Source organism: Balaenoptera ricei, chromosome 11 (genome assembly GCF_028023285.1).
Source record: "Balaenoptera ricei isolate mBalRic1 chromosome 11, mBalRic1.hap2, whole genome shotgun sequence".
Taxonomy (NCBI): domain Eukaryota; kingdom Metazoa; phylum Chordata; class Mammalia; order Artiodactyla; family Balaenopteridae; genus Balaenoptera; species Balaenoptera ricei.
In genome coordinates, this window is record NC_082649.1 from 44,945,499 (window position 1) to 44,968,693 (window position 23,195).

The following is a 23,195-nucleotide window of genomic DNA, read 5'->3' on the forward strand; positions in this document are numbered from 1 at the left end:
TAAGTTTGGTTGTTCAGCTGTCTTTGATCCCCCAGTGCTTTATTCATTTCTCTCAAATAGTTTCTACCCTGTTATGTTGCATTGATAAGTTTACGTGTCTGTGTCTTTTACCAGATTTATATGCTCCGTGGGGACAGAGACTAAGGCTTATTAATCCTTTTTAGTGTCAGTGCCTAAAAAGAAGGCTCAGCATAGAGATGTCCAATAAATGTTGGTTGAATATTATATAAGAGTGGGGCTGTAAGCATTTGCATATGAACACAGAAAAGAAGCCTAGAACTCGGGTACCAGATGTGACTGTCATTCAACTAAAGAAAAGAATTGTTTGGCATTCCAGACCTACTTTAGAAGAAATACTTAGAAATTATGGTCCTTAGCTGCATCAGAATGACCTGGGAGTCTTAAATACACATGTCTGGGCCTAGAGATAATACTAGGGCACCTGTAGATTTGGGAAGATTCCTACGTGATTTTGATAGGAAAATGGGCTAGAACTACAAGGCTCAATCTACAAGATCTCTTGAAAAATCGTTCATCTCATATGAATCTATCACTTTCAAGTCTTGTCTAGAATGATTGCTGGGCCAGTAATATGTCCCTTTAGGCCTAATCCCTGGCCTCCAGATTGTCAGAATATTTTAATTCATTGTAAATTGAATTCATGAGCATCTGTTTATATATTTCTGGGAACAAATGAGTCACTTAGCTGTGTCTTTAGGATTCTTTGCAAGATGTGGTATTGTATCAGTATATCACTTCAGGTGACACCTGGTTCATTGGTGGCTGATAAGCTTGTGCCTTGAGTTAAGGTCTTTAGTTATGCTCTTTTTATGTGACTGTTTTATCTTTTTGCTTGGTCCCTGCCACTCTGTAACACTGAAGTCTGGGGTCTTTTGCTAGCACAGCTGCCTTAGCATTGGGCTATACTTGGTGTGGTGCCGTTCCACACATGGGCTTCACAGAATGCTGAGATCTTTGAGGAGAGGAGAGCTGGGGAGCATAGAGATGGCATTGTTCTCGTCAGTTATAAAAAGTGAGATTCTACTTCTCAGTAGCATTAAGGGACTTGTTCAATCTGTTCCAAAATATCCAACCATTATAATTCAGTTCTTTGATTAGAAGTAGTTTGAGTACTTTATAATTACTCAAACTGGAAATCCATCTTTTATTTTTTATAGACTTTTATAGTTAGGCCAGTTTCCACACATTTGAATACTTAGTAATTTAAAAACAACACTCTGTACTATTTAAGGAAAAGAACTGTTTAAATCTCTCTGTATTTTGCCTTTCCATAGATAAAGCTTATTTTCTTTCTGGCTTGTTTTCTCCACTTTGATTTTTGTCCAGAACCTCTGTTTGGCTAAATAAAGGTTTTAATAGGCAACACCTAGAATGTGGATGGACAGTAAATAAAAATTATTATAATTCTGACTGCATTAAAAAATTAAAGATAAAAAAGTATATTGTTGTTAATGCCTCTTTTAATATGATTAATGCTATGTTAGTCATTGTTTATTGGTAGAACACATTTATAAGCATTTTGGCAGCATTTAATAGAGGCATTTGCCCCATGAACAGCAGAAAAGCATTGAAACCTTCAACATATATAACCATTTGGGGATCTTAACTAGATGATGTTAAAGGAATAACATTTATTCTAGTTAAATGCTTAGGGGCTTTGTAGAAATTGCCATAAAGATAAATACACAGCTTTTTGTTGTATGAAATATTCAAGGTATTTGAGTGAAACAATTTACAAGAAATAATAATAAAAGATAATAATCAAACTATCTAGAGTATATATTAGAATCCTCCTGGCAGTTTTTACAATTCTTTGTTTATACAACATAACTCTAAATTCTTCATTGTGTAACATGTATTGGGAGTTTGCCTGGGAAGAAAATTTGGCTAAGTCTAGAAAGTTATGTGACTATTAAGACCAAGATTATAAAGAAAGAAAAGGGATGAAGAATGGACCAGGATAAAGGGGATAATTAAGGCATTCTCCTTGTCTCTCTGTCCTCTTCACTCCTTCACACCCTCCCAGTTACATTGTTTGACATAATATTCATAGAACCCAGATCCTCTGTAATATAACTAAACCTTATGATGTGTTTAAGATAGTTAAAAGAGAAAATAAGAATTAGAAGAAAAAAATCTTTGCCAACTTCCATAAGTGAAAAGAAGGGAGGCAGGAATAGGGGTTCTGTAGAGCAACTGGTTTTCTAATATATTCCATCTTTGATGTTCCCTGGCTGTTGAACTTAAGGGAACAGTTTTTTTCCTCAGGTAATGTTACTTGGGGATGTTAACGGCTTCCCTTGTCCCAAATAGCTATTTACTTGTAGGTTGTTATATCTTTTATAAGAAAGTTTGTAAACACCTAATTACAAGTAGGATCACCCAGTTGATGCTGCACATGTTTTTCATTGTTTTTTCATAATTCTGATTACCAGTCCAAAGGACAAGTATCTGAAATAGAAACTTAAGAATTTATATTCCAATGATGCAGGACTCAAAACAGGCAGTATTAATTATGGAACAAAAAGTTCGTTCCGAAGAGGAGACCAAATACGAGTGTCTGGGAAACCAATTTCATGTCCCATAATGCACTGTAACAAGCAGTTCGATAATGGGCACCTTCTCTTAGGACATTTGAAAAGGTAAGTGTGATATTTAGAATAGTGGATGCTGAAGATGAAATGAAAGCGTGATGCACCTCTACCGTTGTGATTATAGCTTTATATTCCAAACTCATTGTTCTGTGCTATTATGATGTAATTTTTTCTAATTTACATTTCTTAGGCTTCCTAGAAGGCTTGAAATCAGATTATTTTAGTGATATTCAATCCTAATATGTCTCATAAAATTCTGACCAGACTTTTTGCATTGATATGCATTTGGATCAGTTTTAGAGAAATGCAGTCCATTAGAAAATCCAACATTTAGCAAATTTGAAGAGACACAAAGCACTTAACAGATATTTGGGCTAGCCTAAAGAAAGCTAGTATGGCATTACAAAATAAATGCTAAAGGCAAACCAAATGTACCAAAGTTAACAATAAATGTTCTATTTATGAAATCCATCTTATTAATTTACTGAATTTTTGAGTAGTAGAGCTTGAGAAAGTAAATATCAAGGGAAGACAATATTAAAGGCATTAAATAGTCTTATCTTCAGTCTCCCCTTCTCATAGTTTAAAGATGGGAATTGAGAGTTTGGAGCTCTAAGCCTTCTCTTTTCCAGATACCTCACCCTACTTACACCTTACCTTACTTTTAGAGCCTTCTGGAGGGGCTTCAGCATTCTACAGATAACTATATTTTAAGTATTTTTAAAAAGTCTTTGAGGTAGTTTTAAATGACACAAATTTGTTAAATGGTTAAAATGACATTAAAAGGATTAAAAGCCGTTTTTAGGAAATAGGTGTGTGCCAGAAATCTTGACATGAGATTATTATTCCAGTGGTTCATTTACAATTATTTGTGAGTTTTATGGTAAATAAAGCAAGAAGGAACAGATGATGGCTGTACAGTTTTCAAACTGGAAGTTTACCAGTTTGGCAAGACGTGCTTAAATCCATTTTATTGGATCTTAGGTACTTTTATGAAATGTAAAGCTGTTGGTCACTGTTTGAAGAGATTGCATGGCGTATGGGAACCACTTGATATTTCTTGAATATAAACATTAATATTTCAGTAGAAAAAGTGTAAAGTCCTGAATGTGTGTGTGTGTGTGTGTGTGTGTGTGTGTGTGTCTAGCTTAACAAATGAAGCAACATCGTTCTGCCCCTAGAATGTCAGATTTTCTAATGTTACCTCTCTTTTGCTGAGTAGGTTTGATCACTCTCCATGTGATCCAACAATTACACTACATGGACCTTTCATCAGTTCTTTTGCTTGTGTAGTATGTTATAAAAATTTTGTTACTCAACAACAATATAGGGATCACCTTTTTGCTAAGGTAAGAGCATATCCTAAGCTAAGAGTAGGTATTCTTTTTCTAGAGAACCGTGGAATGGGATATAGGTGTTTTCTTGCTGCTCTTAAGGTTGCACTCAACAATGATGCACATAAAGATCAAAATTATGATTGTCTATGGGGAATAAAATTACTTGGAACATTAAATTATTGTGGGCAGGTAACCCTGATAGCTGAAAGCCAGGAGTCTTAAAGAATATCATTTTTATGGAGTTGCTCTATGAAAATAACTTACTTTGTTCAAGATGTTCTGTGAGTTAGTCACATGATAACCAGAACATTCTTCTTAAGTGTGATGCCATTCACTGCTGGTTGAATTGTTGGAGCCACGTAGTAAATAATGATTCCTTTATTAATGCTGGTATTAAGAAATAGATCCGGTATTTAAAAGGCTGGTATTTAACACTTGCATTAAGTGTTAAATCTCAAGGGATATAAGATTGATTCATGATATTAGCAAACTCAGTGTAATGAAGAACTCTGTAATAAGTGTTTCCCACACTTGATATTAGATATCTCACTAGTTAACATTACAAAATGTTAATTGTGCAATATGTTCACTGTGGAAAAATTTTAAAATACTAACAAAAAGAAAATAAGAAATCACTTTTAAAAAAAATTTATTGAAGTATAGTTGATTTACAATGTTGTGTTGATTTCTGCTGTACAGCAAAGTGATTTAGTTATACATATATATACATTCTTTTTTATATTCTTTTCCATTGTGGTTTATCATAGGATACTGAATATAGTTCCCTGTGCTATACAATAGGACCTTGTTGTTTATCCATCCTTATGTAATAGTTTGCCTCTGCTAACCCCAAACTCCCAGTCCTTCCCTCCTCCATTTCCCCTCCCCCTTGGCAACCACAAATCTACTGTCTGTGTCTGTGATTCTGTTTCTGTTTTGTAGATATATTCATTTGTGTTGTATTTTAGATTCCACATATAAGTGATATCATATGGTATTTTTCTTTCTTTTAAGAAATCGCTGTTAATTTCACTTATAGAGATAAGCATTGTTAACATTTTTATGTATATATTTCTGCTTTTTCTCCATATATAAATATTTTTACATAGGATAAAGTATGTAAATTTTTTCGTAATTAAGAAAAGCAGTGTATTATAAACATAAATGTTTAAATATATGTTGAATTAATATGTACATTTAAAATCAATGAATGGCATTCTGTATGAATATATTATAGTTCATTTAATTTCCTACTAGATGTATTAATTGTTTACATTTTTCTGTTATTAAAAACAGTAACACATTAAATATCCTTGTAGCTAAAAACCTATGAGAAGATCCATACTTGATGTATTTGCTGAGTTAATATTAGGTTTTGAAATAGTAAAATGCTAATGTCCAGAGAGAACTAGGGTTTTTCTTTATTAAACCATGTTTTCAGAATTTGCTAATCTCTAGCCCTATACTTGAAAAGTCACGTGGGTAGTAACTTGGATTCTGTAGAGGTTCATACAAAAAATGAAGACTTGCACTCCCAGGTGTCTCTGGTTGAGTTCTGCGGTTGACTGACCCCTGTTCTGGTGCTGGAGAGTGTTCCCAGGATAGATGCGCCTCTTGACGCTGAGTTCGTTGTATACTTAGTCATTAGTTTTGGGGAGCCTGTGTCTTGTTCAACCCTGATGAGTCACCGTAGTACGAGAGGAATCCACATGCTCTAGAATGAATAAGCTGCGATGGTACATCATCAAGTGAAATAGGAGTTCAGAGGAAGGGGAGAGGAGTAGCAGGAGAAGCTGACAGAGCACTGCAGAGGAGAAGCGGTCCTCCAGGCTTGGATTTGGATAGATGGAAAGGACAAGTGGTATAATCACAGGAAGGTTTGAACAAGAGCCTACACAGAGTAGCAAATATGGGAATAGGTAGCATGCAGAGAACAGGTAACATAGCAGGCCTGAGACTTCTGTCCTTAGATGGACTTGCTTGCAAGGTTGGCACTGGGCTGTTGTCTGGGAACTTAGATTTGGCGGGTCCCTACGAGTCTCTGATGAGTGGCCCTTTGTGCATGAACTGTTGGTGCAGACAGTGTGGTTTATGCTGAACACCTAATTTCCTTGTGGGGGTCTGGAATTTTGGTCTGTACTGGGAAGGTGTGATCCTGCCCCCTGAGCACTGAGTCTCTAAGGTATTGTTCATGTGCATTGCTGCAGTTCATTGTTAAGTATGTCCTGTGTGTCTCCGCTGGGAGAGGACCCTTGGAATCTTACACCTGGTTTCTTCTGGACCTTGCCTAGTGTGCTTTTCCCCCTTTGTATCCTTTTGTATCCTTTTGCTGTAATAAATCATTGCCATGAGTACAACTGTGCACCAAGTCCTGCGAGTCCTAGCCAACCACCAAGCCTGGGGATGGTCCTGGGGACTCCCAACACAAGTACAATAGTAACTTGACTACAAAGGCACAAAATTTAAACTTGATATTGGCAAGATACTGCAGTATCACAGGACGTGACATGATGAAAATAATTCTTATATCTTCAGAGCTAGAGGGACTTTAAATTCTAGAACCAAATTCCTTCTCCTTTTTTAGGGACACCAAAGAGATTGAGTGGTATTAGAATGGCACCAGTGTTCAGGGTGGATTCAAAGATGTGGACAAGGAGACCAGTTTAGGTGACTTCAGCAGTAATTTAGCTTTGATATGAGAAAAGGGTTTACTTAGGTAATGACATTTAAAATAAGGACCTTAAAGTGGACCCAAAAGACACATTAAAGAAAGAAATGATAGGGCTGTCTAGTGCCCTGACACAGGTTTGGGGAGAGAAGGGAAAAGGGTGCAACTACATTCCATAGTTTTTTAGTGTTTGCAGTGGGTCACTAGTATTCCACCTTTTTCAGAACTGGAGTTCTTTCAGGGCATGTTTTTCTATTCCATGCTGTAAGCATATTTATCTTTTTTCTTCAATAAATCTGAATAGATATTTTAACCTTAAAATTAATTAATACTCTCATTTGTGTTTTCCCAAATTTCATTAATTTGTTTCCTTTTTTTTCTGGGAATCACTCATCCTATGCTGTTTTGCCCTCCCTTTTGCCGTCTCCCCGGGAAGTAAATTTATGATATTCAGCCTTCTGGGAAGCAATATGGTAAAACAGAACAAAGGCTTTCATGTCAGACAGACCTGGATTCCACTGTTACTTTTATTAGCTATGTGTTCTCACCAAGTTACAGCACATCTGTGAGCTTGGTTCTTCATCTCTAAAGTGGAATTGTTATACTTACATACAAGATTGTTGAGAGAAAACATAATACAATATAAAGCACTTATGGCCTGACATATAGTTTTTAATAAGAGCTCCTATTGCTTATTCTTTGGAATGTCTGTCACAAGGACTCGGAAGGAACCAGTCATTACGTATCTTAAATGAGCCAGAAGAGGTCGCTAGAAGATTGCATACCTGTGAATTCTGTTTCATAAAGATGATGTTCTTCAATGAAATTGTGAAACTGTCCACAATTTGCATTGTTTGCCTTGCTGCCCTTCCCTTTTCTTTTTATCTCCAGTTTCTTCTGTCTAGACTCATGCCTCTTAAACTTTAAAGTGCACACAGATCACTTGGGAGTCTTGTTAAAATGCAGGTTCTGACTCAGTAGATCTGATGTGGGGCCTTAGATTCAAGATTTCTAACAAGCTTCTAGGTGATGGCAGTGCTGCTGGTCTTTGAGTCATACTTTGAGTAGCAAGTGTCTAGTGTTTTTTGACATTCAAGCTATCCAGGGACTTCCCTCGTGGTCCAGCGGTTAAGACTCCGTGCTTCCACTGCAGGGGGCATGGGTTCGATCCCTAGTCCGATCGCACATGCCTCGCAGGATGGCCAAAAAAAAAAAAAAAGACTGTCCAGTGGGTCTGTCACTGGGTAACTTCCTGTTTTTCTCCTTTTTGGTGCTGGTGGGGATGGTGGAGGATGTATCGTAAGCCCCAGGGTGTCTCAGTGTTACTTGTGGGTCGGTGGGCATTACAACTCTCTCTCATTCTGTTCCTAGGGCCATTCTGTCATTGAAGGTGACTCTTCCCCCTCCCCAGCCCGAGGCAACCAGTATACTACTTTCTGTCTCTGTGGTTTTTGCCTTTTCCAGACATTTCATTAAATGGAATCCTACAATATGTGGCCTTCTGCAAAAAGATTCTTTCACTTACCATGATGTTTTCAAGGCTTATGCATGTTGTGACATATGTCAGTACTTCATCCTTTTTATTGCCAAGTAATATTCCATTGTATGGACATATGCCACTTTCTGTTTATCAGTTCAGTTAGTGGACACTTGGGTTGTTTTCACTTTTTGACTGTTGTGAATAATGCTAATATAAACAAATGTACAAGTCTTTGTGTGGTCATACTTTTTCACTTCTCTAATGAGTTAATTGTTGGGCCATATGGTTATCATCTTTAAGTTTTTGAAGAACTACCAAATTGTTATCCATCACAGTGTACCAGCTTAATTTCCCACCAACAATGTTCCAGTTTCTTCACATCCTTGCCAACACTTATTATCTGTCTTTTAAAATAGCCATCCTAGTGGGTACCTATGAAGTGGTATCTTATTGTGGTTCTACTTTTTTTATGTATACAAATTTGTATGGTGTGTTTTGATTTAATATAACTGGAAATATAATGGTAAAAAGGAATTGAGTACTTCCCAGACATCCTATTTCCCATTCCTTCCCCTAGTTTGTAGAAGTTATTTGCAAATATGCTATACTTTTGCAATAGGTATATTCCAATAAAATTTTATGTAGAATCACAGTTTTTGTTCTATTGAGCAAACAGTTTAAACAAGCTTATTTTGAATCCACTTATAACTCACAGTTGAACTAAAGCTTCTTAGAGTTCTTCAGGTAGGGGTCATTTGTATAAATTGGTTGGTAGTAAATGCTTTTAGTGCTCTTATTTGGAACCTTCTAATTGGAATGCAAAGTGTCATACTGGGTGTTATCTTCTGCATGGCTCTCACCAAAATAAAATGGGGTGAGGAGTAGTGGAAAGAGCATAGGATTTACCACCACAGCTATAAAGCTGGGTGTGGATGGTAGCTTTGTCTCTTCTGAGGGTACAACTTGGAGGGGAGTGATAATTTTGTTGACTTATGTAAACTTCAGTTTTCTCATTTGTAAATAATGAAAATAGTACTTCACGGGGTTATTGTAAGGATTAAGTGGAAAAGCACATTTGAACCATAAGGTGGTGCTTGACATATGCTCAGTATAAATGTAAATTTCCTATCCCTCCTCCTGTTGCATTTCATAAGCAACTACACAAACTATTTTGATATCCCTAATGTTAATGATAGTAAATTTAAGAAGACACAATACAACTTTTAAGGCTATTACTCTAAAGACCATTAACAAGAAGTTACATTATATTTATACGCAGCACACATACAGTTATACATACACATATAAATATACACTTAAAAATATTTCCGATTTGGGAATAGAGGAGACTGTTAGCCAAGTTTGGAAACCTGGACTCTAGAAAAGACATACCTGTTTGTATCAGAATTTTAAGGTGACCATATACTAAATTAATATATGTTTGATGAAGACTATTTGAGAAATGGAGGATGAGACAGAGTTAGTTTTGATAACAGAGAATGGATACAAGTTGACCAGAGGGGAAAAAACAAAAACAATCAAAACATGAGGCTGGAATGGAATAAGCAGTGCACAGAATTGTATGAATAAATGCTCACACTCACTAGTAGACAGGAAAGGCAAATTAACATAACACACATCTGTAAGACTGCAAACATAAAAATAAGATCTGTAATCGCTATTGTGCCAGACTCACTCAGTGCTAGAGAATCGGAATTCGTAGAGCCTTTTTGAGAAGCAGTTACACAATATCTTTTAATATTCAAATAATAAACCTTTTAACCCAATGCGGCCAATCCTGATAATGAGAGAAAAGCACTATTTAATGAGGATATATAGTCAACAATATTTACAAAACCATTGTTTACAGTGGCAAAAAAAAAAAAAAAACGCCTGGAAATGAATAGTTGACTAAATCTCAGTAGATCCACACCATGGAGTAGTTTGTAGCCATTAAGAAGAATAAAGTAGAGCGACACCAGTTGATTTTTAGGGATTTCCATTAGTTATTGTGGAATAAGAAAACTAAGAGGCAGAAGAATCTGTAAGATGACAATATTTGATAAAACAATGGCAATTCCCCTTGTGTATTTATTTTTGTATGGAGAAATTTATGGAAGAATACATATTTGTAAACGTAGGTTATATTGCAGAGTAGAGTGAGCAAAGCAAAACATAAGAAAAAGTATATGTGATATGAAAACATTTATGCATTTATATAATATTGCATATAGATGTATATATAAAAAGAAAAATGTATAGAAAGCAAATGTACTTGTATGTTTATTGTCACAGAAAGATGGTAATAATTTGTTTTTAAGGAAATAATTTAAAATTTCATATATGGGACTTCATTTATGACAAAAAAATCCACAGTTCACACTCAGGGAAGAAAAGTTTTCATGTTAAAAACTGATACAAAATATTCCAAATAAATAGGAAAATTTGAAAGTTGATTTAAGAAATTGAATATTGATTTTAGTTGTCTATAATAAAGCTTTGCCTTATATTTTAGGAAGCTGCAGATGATGGACATAAAAACAACCTTCTTCCTCAGATTATTCAGTGTTTTGCGTGTCCAAATTGCTTCCTTCTTTTTAGCAGCAAGGATGAGTGTTTGAAGCATATGTCTGAAAAGAATCATTTCCATCAGAGTTTTAAACTGGGTGGTATGTTAATACTCTCTTTTGCTGAAAATTATTAAACTACTTTAACCTTTGCTGATTTACCATACTTCTCAGATAATTCTTGAGGTAACTTATCTTCACATTAGTTTTGAGAACCATGAAAACAAAAGATTTTTATCTCATTTTTTATTTTTCATAAAAGATTCTCATTATTTACCTGCACCTAAGGGTAAGGTTTACTTTGAGGAATGAAGAGAAACTTGGGAAGAAAACATTTATGCAGGATAATGTTTTTGTATATCCATTGGGAAGTTGGGTGTTTCTCTGCATTTAAGACTCAAATTTTAACTTGAGCATGAGTTCAGCATCCATTGCACTTAATTGAGGCTAGAAAACGACTTCTCTTAGATTTTTATCACATAAATAACCATCTTCTTTTACTAACCTCACCTGATGTTGAGAAAGGCAAAGGGGAGGAAGGCCGGGTCACTCTACTCAGATCTTTGCAAGTCATAGTTCATTTTGTCTTTCAGATGACAAGGGAATGGCACAGCCAATATCATTTCCATCTTTTGCAAAGAAACTTTTGATCTCTCTGTGCAAAGATGTTCCATTTCAAGTTAAGTGTGTGGCCTGCCACCAGACACTGCGTTCCCACATGGAGCTCACTGCCCATTTCAGGTTTGTACGGGGCTAGTCTTGGGCTGTAAGATTCCCGCCCAATAAGCTCCTCACCAGCCAGAGGACTCAACAAATACTTTTCTATTCTGTGTTTCTCTCCTTCTAAAATGAGAGTGTATATTTGCCTGGACATTACCCAAACTTAGCATAATGAAAGAAGTGAGAGGTGTGAGAAAAGTGGATATATTGATGTTGCTGTGAACATAAAACAAGCTAACAGTTCTAAGTTCTGCATGTGCTGTTGAGGGCTGTGCCTGGAGGAGGAGAGGGTTAAGATAGAACCTTGGCTTTGAGTCAACCAGCATGGAAAGTATCACAATCAAGTGAAAAATTACATGTCAGTGAAAGGCCAAGTTTGTCAAACGATCAAGTATCCTTTTTTTGTCTTTACAATGGAAATTATCAAGCACTATACAAAAGTAAGGAGAATCGTATAATGAACCCCAGTGTACCTTTCACCAGGCTTCAGTAGTTATCAACACATGACAGTCGTGTTTTATTTATACTCTCATCCCCACAAGTTCTTATTTTGAAGCAAATCTTGTCATTTTATCTGTAAATACTTCAATATATATCTATGAATGATAAGCACTCTTTTTTTTAAAAGAAAAATAACTAATACCATTATCACACTTTAAAAAACTAGTTTTTTAAATATCATCAAACACCTAGTCAGTTATCAAATTTCCCTGATTACTTCATGAAGTTTTTTACATTTGGTTTGTTGGAATCATAATTCAAAGTCTGTACTTTGCATTTAGATGCTCTGTCTCTTAGGTCTTTTTTTCCCCATTATTTCTTTAAAATGCATTAAAATTGTATCACACTACTAAGTGATACAATTGCATTTGTTTAAGTAGAACAATTGTTTTCACAAACCTTCAAGTAAAATATGTTCTCAAAAAACAGAAGCAGTGGAGTATAATCACTCTGTATATACTCAGTATAATTATTGATGTTAACAGTCCTGGTTCTGACTTATATTTCATGAGTTCATATCCTGGTTCTGCCTTTTATTTTTATTCCTAATTTTTTTAATGGAAAATTTCAACTGTGTGAAAGTCAGCTGAATAGTATAATGAACCTCCATTTACCCGTCACCCAGTTTTAATAATAATCAACACTGCCATTCTTCTTTTATTTATATATCTGTATGCTCCTTACTGCCCTTAATTATTTTTTACAGTTCTTTGTTTCTGAGATACAATTTCGATTTATTGAAGTATACAAATCTTAACCTTTATGATTTTGACTACTGGATACATCTGTTAACCCACACTTTTACCATCCTTTGTTACCTCTCCATGGAAAGTTCCATTGTTCCCTTCCTGGTCACTTCCCACCCTCTCACCCCCAGGCAGTCTATTCTGATACTTTTTCCACCTTACATTGGTTTTATCTCCTCTAGGACTTTATGTAAATGGAGTCATATATAGTATGCACTCTTTTGTTTTTGTCATAATATCTGTAAGATTCATCCATATTGTTTAGTACATTGTTCCTTTTTATTTGTGAGTAGTATTCTATTGTATGAATATAGCACAATTTGTTTATTCATTCTTATGTTGATGGACAGATTTTAGCTAGTGTGAATAAAGCTGCTGTGTACATTTTATACAAGCCTTTTTATAGACATAGGTTTCATTTCTCTTGGATGAATATCTAGGAGTGGAATTGCGGGATCAAAGAGTAGGTGTGTATTTAATTTTATAAGACACTACTAGACATTTTCTCAAAGCGTTTGCACCGGTGCACGTTCCTACCAGCCAGGTGTGAGAGTTCCAGTTCCTCCATATCCTTGCCAAGGTTTGCTGTTGCCAGTCTGTTTCATTTTAGTTGTTCTTTTGAGAGTCTCACTGTGGTTTTAATCTGGATTTCCCTAATGAACAATGATGTTGGACACTTTCTTTAGTATAAAAGCAACCATGGGCATGGCATTTTCCTGACGTAAAATCAGTTCGTTCTAGGTACAGGGTTGTTGAGAGGCTCACTGTAGTGCTCCTCTGTACTGTTTAATTACTGCAGAGAAGTTAATTACTTGCTTGTCTCATGACGTTCCTATCAGTGCATTTGATATAGTTTTTACTTGTCTAAAATTTGTCTGAATTTTTAAAAAATTTTTTGATTCTAGTTTTACCCTTTGGTATATGGATTAGAAACAGATAAAGTATAGGTAATGGTCAGGTAGATAGAATATTATTATATCATCTGCAACTTTATTTATTTTTTTAAAATTTATTTTATTTATTTTTGGCTCTTTTGGGTCTTCGTTGCTGCACGCAGGCTTTCTCTAGTTGCCGCGAGTGGGGGCTACTCTTTGTTGAGGTGCACAGGCTTCTCATTGCAGTGGCTTCTCTTGTTGCGGAGCACGGGCTCTAGGAACGCGGGCTTCAGTAGTTGTGGCACGTAGGCTCTAGAGCGCAGGCTCAATAGTTGTGGTGCACAGGCTTAGTTGCTCCGCGGCATGTGGGATCTTCCTGGACCAGGGCTTGAACCCATGTCCCCTGCATTGGCAGGTGGATTCTTAACCACTGTGCCACCAGGGAAGCCCTGCAACTTTATTGAAAAACAATTTTTAGTGCTTATGTATACATTGTTTACTTTATAATTCCTACAATAAAAAGCAGAGATACTATATTTAGAAAATACTTATGAGTTTATTTTTTTGTCCAATTTAGAGTTCGTTGTCGAAACGCTGGTCCTGTAGCTCTAGCTGAGAAGAGCATTGCTCAGGTGGCAGAGAAATTCCTACCGAGAGGTTATTGTCCACATTGCAACCATGTCTTTGTGGATGAAACCAGTACCCGGAATCACAAGCAGAATTCAGGACACAAAGTCCGAGTCATTAACTCAATGGAAGAATCAGTCTTACTTTATTGCCACAGCAGTGAAGGGAACAAACCCCCTTCTGACTTGCACCTGTTGCAAGATCAGTCAAAATTTTCATCACTTAAAAGAAATATGTCCGTTCGGGAATCTAGGTCACAAGATTGCAGCACTGTTCCAAAAAAGAAGATTAATTTAGGAGATAAAAGCCATGGGGGTATGGTTTGTGTTCAGAAGGAAAAGTCACTTGTTAAAACCTGGTTTTGTGAATGCCAGCAACGCTTCCCAAGTGAAGAAGCAGTAGAAAAGCACGTTTTCTCAGCAAACACAATGTGTTATAAGTGTGTGGTCTGTGGGAAGGTGTGTGAAGATTCAGGAGTCATCCGTTTACATATGAGCCGCGTTCATGGAGGGGCACATTTAAATAACTTTCTTTTCTGGTGTCGGACGTGCAAAAAGGAGTTGGCAAGGAAAGAGGCTATAATGGGCCATGTGACTGAGTTTCATAACGGACACAGGTATTTTTATGAGACAGATGAGGTAGAAGGTGACACTTTGCCGTCATCCTCTACAACTTTGGTGAATGATCTGACTGCTGATAATCCTTCTTCAACTATTACTATTCTTGATCATTCCCTAGCAACCAGTCCTCCAAGCGGTAAATGGCAATGCCGAATTTGTGAAGATATGTTTGACTCCCAAGAATGTGTAAAACAACACTGCATGTCTTTAGCAAGTCACCAGTTTCATAGGTATAGCTGCGCCCATTGCAAAAAGACTTTTCACAAGATGGAAACACTGTATCGGCATTGCCAAGATAAGCATGACAACGAAATAAAGATGAAGTATTTCTGTGGGCTTTGTGATCTGATCTTTAATGTGGAAGAAGCGTTTTTGAGTCATTATAAGGAGCACCACAGCATAGACTATGTATTTGTGTCAGAAAAAACGGAAACTTCCATTAAAACCGAGAGTGATTTTCCGGTTATAGAGACCGGTAACCTGATGACGTGCGGCTGCCGGGAGAGCTACCTCTGCAAAGTCAACAGAAGGGAGGACCACGCTCGCTGTCTGCAGACCCTTCTGGGCCAGGGCCGCCTGTGGTTCCGCTGCGGCGCATGCTCGGCCACGGCGCAGGCCACGGATGACATGCTGGCACACGTGCGCCAGGCGCACGCAGAGCAGGAGGTCGCGGGGGGCGCGCCGTGGTGCCTGATCAAGTGCGGCACCTGCACCAAAGCCTTCCAGGACCCCGAGAGCGCGCAGCAGCACTTTCACGGGAAACACTGCTTCCTGCGGGAGCCCAGCGTGGCCCGCTTCGGGCCTGAGCAGACGAGCCCGTACACGTTTGCTGCCAGTTCTTCCCGTGCAGAGAGAAAGCTGAGACAGGCAGCAAGCTGTCCACAAACTTCAGACCCGGAGAGAGGAGCCGAGACTGACGTGAGCTGTCAGAGTGCAGGTACGGCTCTACAACCCTGACATCCGTGTTTCCGTTTAGAAGCACGCGCATGTGTAGCCACCCTCTTTGCTCCTAGGGAGCCAGTGTTGAAGCCCGGACGTGATGGGCTGATGCGTTAGCCAGTTAGTTACCGCGGCGTGCACTTTACCGGGAGGGATCTGTATTCCCGCTGCTTCAGGCAGCCACTCTAAACCTAAGGGCACAAGGAATATCTGTTACGCTAAATAATAGGTACTTTAGATAACATTTTCTTTTCTTCTCCAAAAGACATGGGAATTTTGAAAGATGAGGGAAATAGATGGTCTTTCTCAAAGTCAGATTTGAAAGTTATCCTGCACCGTACTGTCATTTAGATTTAAGTTCAATAAAAAGATAAATCAGGTGAATTCTTTTTATTTCTATTTTGACCTTATTCTATAAGTATGAGAAGTTTTAAAGGTCACTTGAGAATTTGTATTTTTTTGTTACCGTCTTCGGAAGCAAAGCTTTTACTTAGAGTTAAAATAGCAATTAGAAGTCGAGTTGTTAAGTGGTAGCAAGAAACCAGGCAGAAAACTGAGGTATGGGTCCCCTTGTCTGTGCTTACTCTAGTCTTCCCTTCTTCTATGATAAGATTAAGGAAGTCTAGAAGAGTGCAGTGTTTTCATTTTGTTTAGAAGTAAATTGTTTTCTTTAGAGTATAATTTTAAGTGTATATTCTTTTAAAGATTAACTCTTCATAAGTTATACAATGTCGAGTGGAAAAAATGAAGATATGTGAATATTTTGGTTCATAAAATATGTTTATGAACTACTGAGTTTTTATAGGCTTGCTCTGTAGCACATGTAGATCTCAGCATTGCCTTTAGTCACGGCATGTTTTATGTGAGAAATGATTAAATGACATACTATTGATCCATTCAACTTGATGTCAAACAGTGAAACTGTGGTCACACTATTTTATGCTCTATTGTTTTCCTTTTGCTCTTGTGATTGCTTTTGGGGGATTTGTGTTGGTCTGTGTCTGATAGGAGGTCATTGTCGTATCTATTACTTAGTATTTTAAGAAGAGAGATAAGAAGATGGGTGGTTTGGAAATGGGAAGATGGCAGTCTCTTTCTGAGGGAGTCTCTAGTAGGTGGAGTAGAAGCTATCCATTTTAAAAATAGTATAAACATTTAAGGCTTGCATTGCTGCCACTCGAAACTGTAAGGCCCTGTCAAGGTGGAAGGTATGAAAGAAGGGAAGAGGAGGGAGTGGAAGAGGAGGGAGAACAAGAGTTGCAGATGGTGGGAGGTGAGAGGCCCTGAGTTGACTGAGGAAGAGGTGTCCTTGGCGGGAGGAGCACCGGGCCCTGTTTTGCACGAGTCACAGGAGCAGCTTGTGGGCTGTCTCGTGTCTGCTCTCGGGTGTGTGAGCACAGAGCCAGAGGGCTGCTGGTGAAGCAGTTTACATTAGGAAAAGAACAAACTCCTGGTAGCGAGAAAGTTCTTAGCAAGTAACCTGAAAGTTTATTTTGATGGGTGGTGCAAGTTTTTAGTTATTTAGCCTTAAAACTTGGTCTTCCATATCTTCCAGTACACTAATTTTTTAAAAACTTCCTTTTATAAGTGACTTTTAAAGAAAGCCAGGATCAATGGTACATATTTGTAGAAAGGATAATCATTTCTGAAATATTCAAAATATTTCTTATCTGATATAAATGTATTGTGTCATATACAGGTTTGGATTTCACGACATGGTTTAGATAGAAGTAAATAACATGCAAGATTAATGTTAAGTTGATAAATTAAAAAGTTTTTAGCTAATTCTTATCAAATTCATGTTGATGTTTCTCTCTTCTCAGATGAAGAGGTTGTTGAGCTCCCAGACTTGGATTACCTGCGAACCATGACTCACATAGTCTTTGTAGACTTTGATAACTGGTCCAACTTTTTTGGTCATCTACCAGGGAATCTTAACCAAGGAACATTTATTTGGGGCTTTCAAGGTATGGTTAATAAGGAACACATTTGAGACAACCTCCCTTTTTTTCCCCCTTAGAATATGATTTGCTTTAAAAGGACTCCTTTTGAACCTTCCTGAATAGAAGATAGGAACATAATTGGAATTTTGTCACTTTGCATTATAGTTACCCTGCTAGAATATTTTTCTCTTTACATTTCTCTGCGGTAAATATTCGCTCTATTTGGTGACCCACAGTTTGTGGATCTTTAGACACAGATTGAAAGAGCCTTTATTCAATACCTACAATGCGCCAGATACTGTACTTGGTACTAATGCATGCTTACTGATTGTTATAATTTTCTCCCTTTAAAATATAAGGAAGTAGGCTGAGAAGTTTATTTTTTACAAAGTACAGAAATAATAAATAGTAGAGTTAGCTTTCAAACTTGGGCCTCATGGCTACAGGAATAGTGTGTTTTCAACATAACTGTCTCCTCAGTTCATCCTTACTGTTCATAAATGTGCATCTTCACATAAATCTCCCTTCCAAGTACTAACCAGGCCCAACCCTGCTTAGCTTCCGAGATCAGATGAGATCGGGTGCATTCAGGGTGGTATGGCCGTAGTCTAAATCTCCTTACAAACCATTGACCAAACCTGGGAGAGAGACTCCTCTTTGATTAACTGAGGTTTAGTACAGTGAGCCTCTGATGTACAGGCATCCCTAGGAGATACTGCGGGTTCAGTTCTACACCACTGCAAGTCACATGAATTTTTTGGTTTTCCAGTGCATATAAAAGTTATGTTTATACTATACTGTGGTCTATTAAGTGAGCAACAACATTATGTCTAAAAGAAGTCTTAATTAAAACATACCTTGGGACTTGCCTGGTGGCACAGTGCTTAAGAATCCGCCTGCCAATGCAGGGAACACAGGTTCGAGCCCTGGTCCAGGAAGATCCCACATGCCGCGGAGCAATTAAGCCCATGTGCCACAACTACTGAGCCTGCACTCTAGAGCCTGCGAGCCACAACTGTTGAGCCCGAGTGCCACAACTACTGAAGCGTGCGCCTAGAGCTCATGCTCCGCAACAGGAGAAGCCACTGCAATGAGAAGCCCGCGCACTGCAACAAAGAGTAGCCCCCGCTCACCGCAGCCAGAGAAAGCCCGCACGCAGCAACGAAGACCCAACTCAGCCAAAAAAAAAAACACAAAGAAAAAAAACAAAAAAAAAACCCTTATTGCTAAAAAATGCTAACCATCACCTGAGACTTCAGTGAGTCGTAATCTTTCTGCTAGGGGAGGGTCTTGCCTCCATGCTGATGGCTGCTGACGGATCAGTCTGGGGGTTGTTGAAGGCTGGGGTGGCTGCAGCAGTTTCTTAAAATAAGACAACAATGAAGTTTGCTGCATCGGTTGACTCTTCCTTTCATGAACGATTTCTCTGTAGCATGCAATGGTGTTTGATAGCATTTTACCCACAGTAGAACTTCTTTCAGAATTGGAGTCAGTCTTCTCAAACCCTGCTCCTGTGTTATCAGCTAAGCTTATGTAATATTCTAAATCCTTTGTTGTCATTTCAACAATCTTCACAGCATCTTCACCAGGAGTGCGTTCCTTCTCAAAAGAAACCACTGTCTTTTGGCTCATCCTTAAGAAGCAACTCCTCATCCATTCAAGTTTTATCCTGAGATTGCAGCAATTCAGTCACATCTTCAGGCTCCAGTTCTAATTCTAGTTCTCTTGCTGTTTCCACCACATTTGCAGTTCCTTTGTCTACTGAATTCTTGAACCCCTCAAAGTCATCCATGAGGGTTGGAATCAACTTCTTCCAAACTCTTGTGGATGTTGATATTTTGCCTTCTTCCCATCTTCCCAATCATGAATGTCCTTCATGGCATCTAGAATGGTGAATCCTTTCTAGAAGATTTTCAATTTACTTTGCCCAGATCCATCAGAGGAATCACTATCTATGGCAGCTGTAGCCTTACAAAATTTATTTCTTAAATAATAAGACTTGAAAGTCAAAATTGCTCCTTGGTCCATGGGCTACAGAATGAATATTGCATTAGGAGACATAAAAACAAAATGAATCTCATTGTACATCTGCATCAGAGCTCTTGGGTGACCAGGTGCATTGTCAATGAGTAATATTTTGAAAGGATTCTTCTGAGCAGTAGGTCTGAAAAGTAGGCTTAAAATATTCAAGAAACCATATTATAAACAGGTGTGCTGTCATCCAGGCTTTGTTGTTCCATTTATAGCGCATAAGCAGGGTCAATTTAGCTTAATTCTTTTTCTTTCTTTTTTTAAAAAATAAATTTATTTATTTATTTGTTTATTTATTTTTGGCTGCATCGGGTCTTTGTTGCTGCGTGCGGGCTTTCTCTAGTTGTGGTGAGCAGGGGCTACTCTTCGTTGCAGTGCATGGGCTTCTCATTACAGTGGCTTCTCTTGTTGCAGAGCACAGGCTCTAGGCACACGGGCTTCAGTAGTTGTGGCATGCGGCTCAGTAATTGTGGTTCGCGGGCTCTAGAGCACGGGCTCAGTAGTTGTGGCTCACGGGTTTAGTTGCTCCGCAGCATGTGGGATCTTCCGGACCGGGGATCGAACCCGTGTCCCCTGCATTGGTAGGCGGATTCTTAACCACTGCACCACCAGGTAAGTCCTAGCTTAATTCTTAAGGGCCCTAGGATTTTCAGAATGGTAAATGAGCATTGGCTTCAAGTTAAAGTCACCAGCTGCATTAGCCCCTAACAAAGAGAGTCAGCGTGTCCTTTGAAACATTGAAGCCAGGTATTGACTTCTCTCTATCTGTGAAACTGCTAGATGGCATCTTCTTCCAATAGAAGGCTGTTTTGTCCACACTGAAAATCTGTTGTTTAGTGCAGCCACCTTCATGAATTATCTTAGGAATTATCTTCTGGACAACTTGCTGCAGCTTCTACATCAGCACTTGCTGGTTCATCTTGCACTTTAATGTCATGGAGATGGCTTCTTTCCTTAAACCTCATGAACCAACCTCTGCTAGCTTCAGACTTTGCTTCTGCAGCTTCCTCACCTCTCTCAGTCTTCATAGAATTGAAGGCAGTTAGGGCCTGGCTGTGGATTGGGCTTTGGCTTAAGGGAATGTTGTGGTCGTTTGATTTTCTATCCAGAGACTCAGACTTTCTCCATATCAGCAATAATGTTGTTTCACTTTCTTATCATTCATTTGTTCACTGCAGTAGCACTTTTAATTTCCTTCAAGAACTTTTCCTTTGCATTCACAGCTTGGGTAACTTTGTGGTGCAAGAGGCCTAGCTTTCAGCCTGTCTTGGCTTTTTTTTTTTTTTTTTTTTTTAAACTTTGGGTTTATTTATTTATTTATGGCTGTGTTGGGTCTTCGTTTCTGTGCGAGGGCTTTCTCTAGTTGCGGCAAGTGGGGGTCGTTCTTCATCGCGGTACGCAGGCCTCATTATCGCGGCCTTGTTGCGGAGCACAGGCTCCAGACGCGCAGGCTCAGTAGTTGTGGCTCACGGGCCCAGCTGCTCCGCAGCATGTGGGATCCTCCCAGACCAGGGCTCGAACCCGCGTCCCCTGCATTGGCAGGCAGATCCCCAACCACTGCGCCACCAGGGAAGCCCCTGTCTTGGCTTTTGACATGCCTTCCTCACTAAGCTTAATCATTGCTAGCTTTTGATTTTAAAAAGCGTGAGACTCTTCCTTTCACTTGAACACTTAGAGGCCATTGTAGGGTTATTAATTGGCCTAATTTCAATATTGTGTCTCGGGGAAAAGGGAGGCCGGAAGGGAGGGGAGAAAGACAGGGGAAGGGCCAGTCGGTGTAGCAGTCAGAACGCACACAACATTTATCAGTTAAGTTTGCCATCTTGTATGGGCATGGTTCATGGCACTCCCAAACAATTACAATAGTAACATCAAAGATCACCATAACAAATAAAATAATGATGGAAAAGTTTGAAATATTGCGAATATTAACAAAATGTGACACAAAGTTAACAAATGCTGTTGGAAAAATGACGTCGATGAGCTCCCTCAATGCAAGGTTGCCACAAACCTTCAATTTGTAAAAAACACAGTATCTGCAAAGCACAGTAAAGCAAAGTGCAGTGAAACAAGATACGCATTCCATGTTTGACAGTAAGCAGCATATAAAGAAGAGGATTAGGATTTAAGATAGAAACATGCTGACCTGGATAGGGTAGTCAGTACAACCTCTTAGTAAGTCCAACTTTCCTGATTGCCCATCATTTTTATTCACTGAGCAGCCTTGACATATTTGTAAAAAACCACTAATGCATACATTCGCATAGAACAACAGCAGTCAAAGAATTTTCACGCACATTACTTTTGATTCTTCTTAACATCCCTGTGAGTTTTCAGATTAATAGGCAGATTTGGGGAAGTCGGTCTACTTCCCCAAGATTTAAGCAACAACCTGGTGATACCTGCACGAGAACTGCCTTGTTCTGCCTTCTAATCTGGTACTTTTCCTCTAGAAACATTTTTTTCTAGTATTTGTTTTTCCTTATAGAGTTTTCAGTTGTATCTAGTGTTCTGTTCTTTTTCTCTTGTTTGACTCATCATTTATGCCTTTTCTAAACATAATAGGAGGAAACACCAACTGGAAGCCTCCTGTCAACTGTAAGATCTATAATTACCTGAACAGGATTGGATGCTTCTTCCTTCATCCTCGCTGTAGTAAAAGAAAAGATGCTGCTGATTTTGCCATATGTATGCATGTGAGTCATTGTTTTATTCAAAATCGAATGTGAAGCTAGGACCCATTTGGATTTTTTTCCCTCTTGAATCATAATGACACTGTAGATTCTTTTTCAGTGTTGTGCTTTTTGTTTAAAACCTTTTGCATCAGGCTCTACTTATGACTGTTGAGGGCAGGAACCCATAGCATGTGTTTACTGCTTCATCCCCAGTTCCAGCAGACTCTCAGCTACTCATAGTAGACCCTCAGCTATTTCTAGAATAAATTATCAGGAGATGACACTTCTTGACGCATGAGACACTTTCACATTTTAACATCTCGGAAATGGGGGGGCACCATAGCAGTCACTGTTGGCCCAGATGGAATTTGCATTTGCTTCTGTCTCTGCTAGTCACCTGGAGAAACAACCCACCTGAGACCCAGTTTAAATGAAATTCTCTGCTTAAGGGTTTCTGTGTCACACTGACACTCTGCAAACTTGTTGACTGCTGCTTATGTTTTAAACCGCAAGATAGTTTCTTTTTCCATCTAGCCAGTGCTAAGATTGAGTTATGCAAATTACTTTGCGTACCTTTTCTCTATGGCAGATTCATTTTTTATTTACCCTCAGGTTGAGTGCGTAGCCCTATTAGTGTTCCACCTTTATGTGGGGGCCTCCTGTTATACTCCTTTTGGCTTTTTCTTTCTTTCTTTCTTAGTGGCATATAAAAGAGCTTATCTTATAATTGACAGCATTTTATATTTGATTAAATATGGTATATTTCATTTATGAACGAGATCTTTATATCATACTTTGGTGGGAGCAAGGGAACAAGCTAAATACGCGTTTCTAGGTATGTGTTCATTCTG

At 38.4% G+C, this 23,195-nt stretch overlaps 1 protein-coding gene across 3 annotated transcripts in view; it reads left to right on the forward strand.

Moving 5' to 3' along the window:
* The window catches only part of ZNF451 (zinc finger protein 451), an 84,716-nt gene that overhangs the window by 37,837 nt on the left and 23,684 nt on the right, over nucleotides 1–23,195 (forward strand). The window contains exons 6-12 of one of the 3 annotated variants that reach the window (XM_059939028.1): nucleotides 2,513–2,663; nucleotides 3,838–3,964; nucleotides 10,616–10,769; nucleotides 11,261–11,408; nucleotides 14,087–15,693; nucleotides 17,519–17,662; nucleotides 22,235–22,365. In XM_059939028.1, the coding sequence (XP_059795011.1) occupies nucleotides 2,513–2,663; nucleotides 3,838–3,964; nucleotides 10,616–10,769; nucleotides 11,261–11,408; nucleotides 14,087–15,693; nucleotides 17,519–17,662; nucleotides 22,235–22,365 (2,462 nt within the window). The remainder of the gene's footprint in view (nucleotides 1–2,512; nucleotides 2,664–3,837; nucleotides 3,965–10,615; nucleotides 10,770–11,260; nucleotides 11,409–14,086; nucleotides 15,694–17,518; nucleotides 17,663–22,234; nucleotides 22,366–23,195) is intronic. The other 2 variants (XM_059939030.1, XM_059939029.1) reach the window with 2 other exon arrangements.